Below are 2,261 nucleotides of genomic sequence, written 5' to 3' on the forward strand. Positions count from 1 at the left end.
CGCGCGCAGCCGCTGGGTCCTAGAGAACTCGTGTTAGAAAACGTTCGCATCCCTTGGAAAAACAGCAACCAACGGGGCCCAGACTTTGGGTCTGGACACCTTTCCAGCCCAGGCTCTATTTTCTGGGCCTAGAGAACGACCAGTTCCTCAAAGGGCCAGCATTTCCGATCATTTAAAAATAACATGACCACACAGATGCTTTTCAAAGTACAAGTGTATTGTCATGCACCCAGGATTTACCTTTTCACTGGGCCAAGTAGCATGCCCCTCAGCCTTCCAAATACAATGGTCTGAAGCATTGCTTCCAATGGTGAAAGCATCAGACATAATCCTTAGGAGCCAACGTCATCTCTCCCAGAAAAACTCCACAAAATTTATTCCTCTATAACTGTGACTAACTCAGGCAGGGTAAAGATCAGGACCTAATAAGGAAGTGGTTTTCTAGCCTAGGGCATACCTCTACTGGCTGGTGTGTGCCAGCCCCAATACTCACTGAACTTGTGACATTCTGGATATCAGGATGAGCTCAGTCCACTTTGTCCATCAGAGCTTGAGCAGATCTCTTTTAAATCTAAAATTCAGGTCCTAATCTCTTCCATAAGGGATTAGACTTTAATAATGATACGATCCCTTTCTCTACTGAAATTAGATGATTCTACTAATCTGCAGGCATCTCTGGCATTTTTCTATTTAGGAAAATGATGTCAACACAAATAGAATGTGAAGATTCGGTAGATATCAAGAAAAAATTGTGAGGGGCAAGAACATGAAGGGCTGCTTTTCTTCATTCTTAGGTGGCATGGGAAAATCTATTTATAAGGATTAAGGGGAGGATTCAGCCAACAGCTGAGAGGTACCAGGCCCATTCTCTAAAAGGATTACTAATATCTATTTATAGAACCCAACCAGCCACCATGTCCTGGATCAAGATACACACACTGTCACAAATACAGAATAGGCAGCAACACTCTCCCAGAGTATTTTTGTAATATTTTATTTGACATGGTCTTAAGCTTTAAAGAAAAAAATTAATTTGTAGCTTAGAATTATTAATTAGAGCTCACTCAGTATTTAGCATTAGATTTTATTTTAAGGCAAAGGATTATCACAAGTTTTTAGATTATTAAGTAGACTACATAAACTGGGGGAGGGGTGATAAGCCAATAACATTATTTTAAACACTATAGAGTCCAGTTTATGGCAAATTATTTTCTACAAAACTAATACAGAAAACACATTTGCAAAGATGAGTGTTTAGAACGTTGTAACAGCAGTTTTAAAAACAGTAAGGTGCATCTCTAAGCTTCAACTCAATCCCTGCTTCTAAAGAGATTTCATTATACCATGCAGTGGCTGTGAGCAAACCCCCCAGGTGGAGAGGAGGCAGCATCAACTGACTGCAGCACTTTCCCCTCCAGGAACAATAAATAACAAAGCTACAATCTGATGAGATTTGCAAATTGATCCTTCTCAGTCTGTATACCAACTAACTTGCCCCAGTGACTATGTCTTTATGTATTATCATTTGCCTTTCTGTCCTTGAAAAAAATATATACATTTAAGAATATGATTGCTAGTTTCCCTGTCAAATACTTTGATGGATTTTGACTAAAGATCAATTTAATGTCACGTATTGTACTATACTTTCATGCTCGGACTGAAATATCCATTATTTTTAAAAAATATTATGTATACAATAATAGACTTATAGAAAGTGGGTTTTTTTTTTTTTGGTGTAATAATATGCAACAGACCAGGATACTTGAGAATTTGGTTTTATTATAAAATACAGTACTACAACATTTTGACATAGTAAAGTATCTGACAGAACGTTCTGCTCTAAATTTAGACCTAACTGCTATAGCTATGTCTTTGAAAGTGCCTCACAGTACACCTAAAGAAATATAATAATTAAAGAGGTCACAGAATCTGTTTTTGTCAAAAAGGCATTTTTGAAGAAGCCTCTTGTGTGCAAGACTTTCAAAATTTTAGTTATATTTTACAGATAATTGGTGTTGGATTTAATGCTAATGGACATTAGTAGGATTTTAAAGTAATAAAAACTAATCTCTATTATTTGGTGTATTTTTAATAATTTTATTTTTTTACTCTGCATTTGCGCTGAGACAAATCTATTGCAAAGAATACAATTTTACATATTAATTTATTGAGCAGTTCTTCAAAATTCGATAGTACTTTAAATAATAGTATGCATTCATTCTTAGATCTAATTAGAAATAAGCAATTATATTCTATTGACA

The 2,261-nt window shown here is 35.9% G+C and overlaps 1 protein-coding gene across 1 annotated transcript in view; it reads right to left on the minus strand.

Moving 5' to 3' along the window:
* The window catches only part of XK (X-linked Kx blood group), a 51,389-nt gene extending 51,047 nt beyond the window's left edge, over positions 1 to 342 (minus strand). Inside the window, exon 1 of the mRNA XM_023525667.1 lies at positions 241 to 342. Coding sequence (XP_023381435.1) covers positions 241 to 320 — 80 coding nt within the window. The 5' untranslated portion in view covers positions 321 to 342. The remainder of the gene's footprint in view (positions 1 to 240) is intronic.
* Positions 343 to 2,261: the final 1,919 nt, after the last annotated feature.

This window comes from Pteropus vampyrus, unplaced genomic scaffold, assembly GCF_000151845.1.
Source record: "Pteropus vampyrus isolate Shadow unplaced genomic scaffold, Pvam_2.0 Scaffold592, whole genome shotgun sequence".
NCBI lineage: Eukaryota > Metazoa > Chordata > Mammalia > Chiroptera > Pteropodidae > Pteropus > Pteropus vampyrus.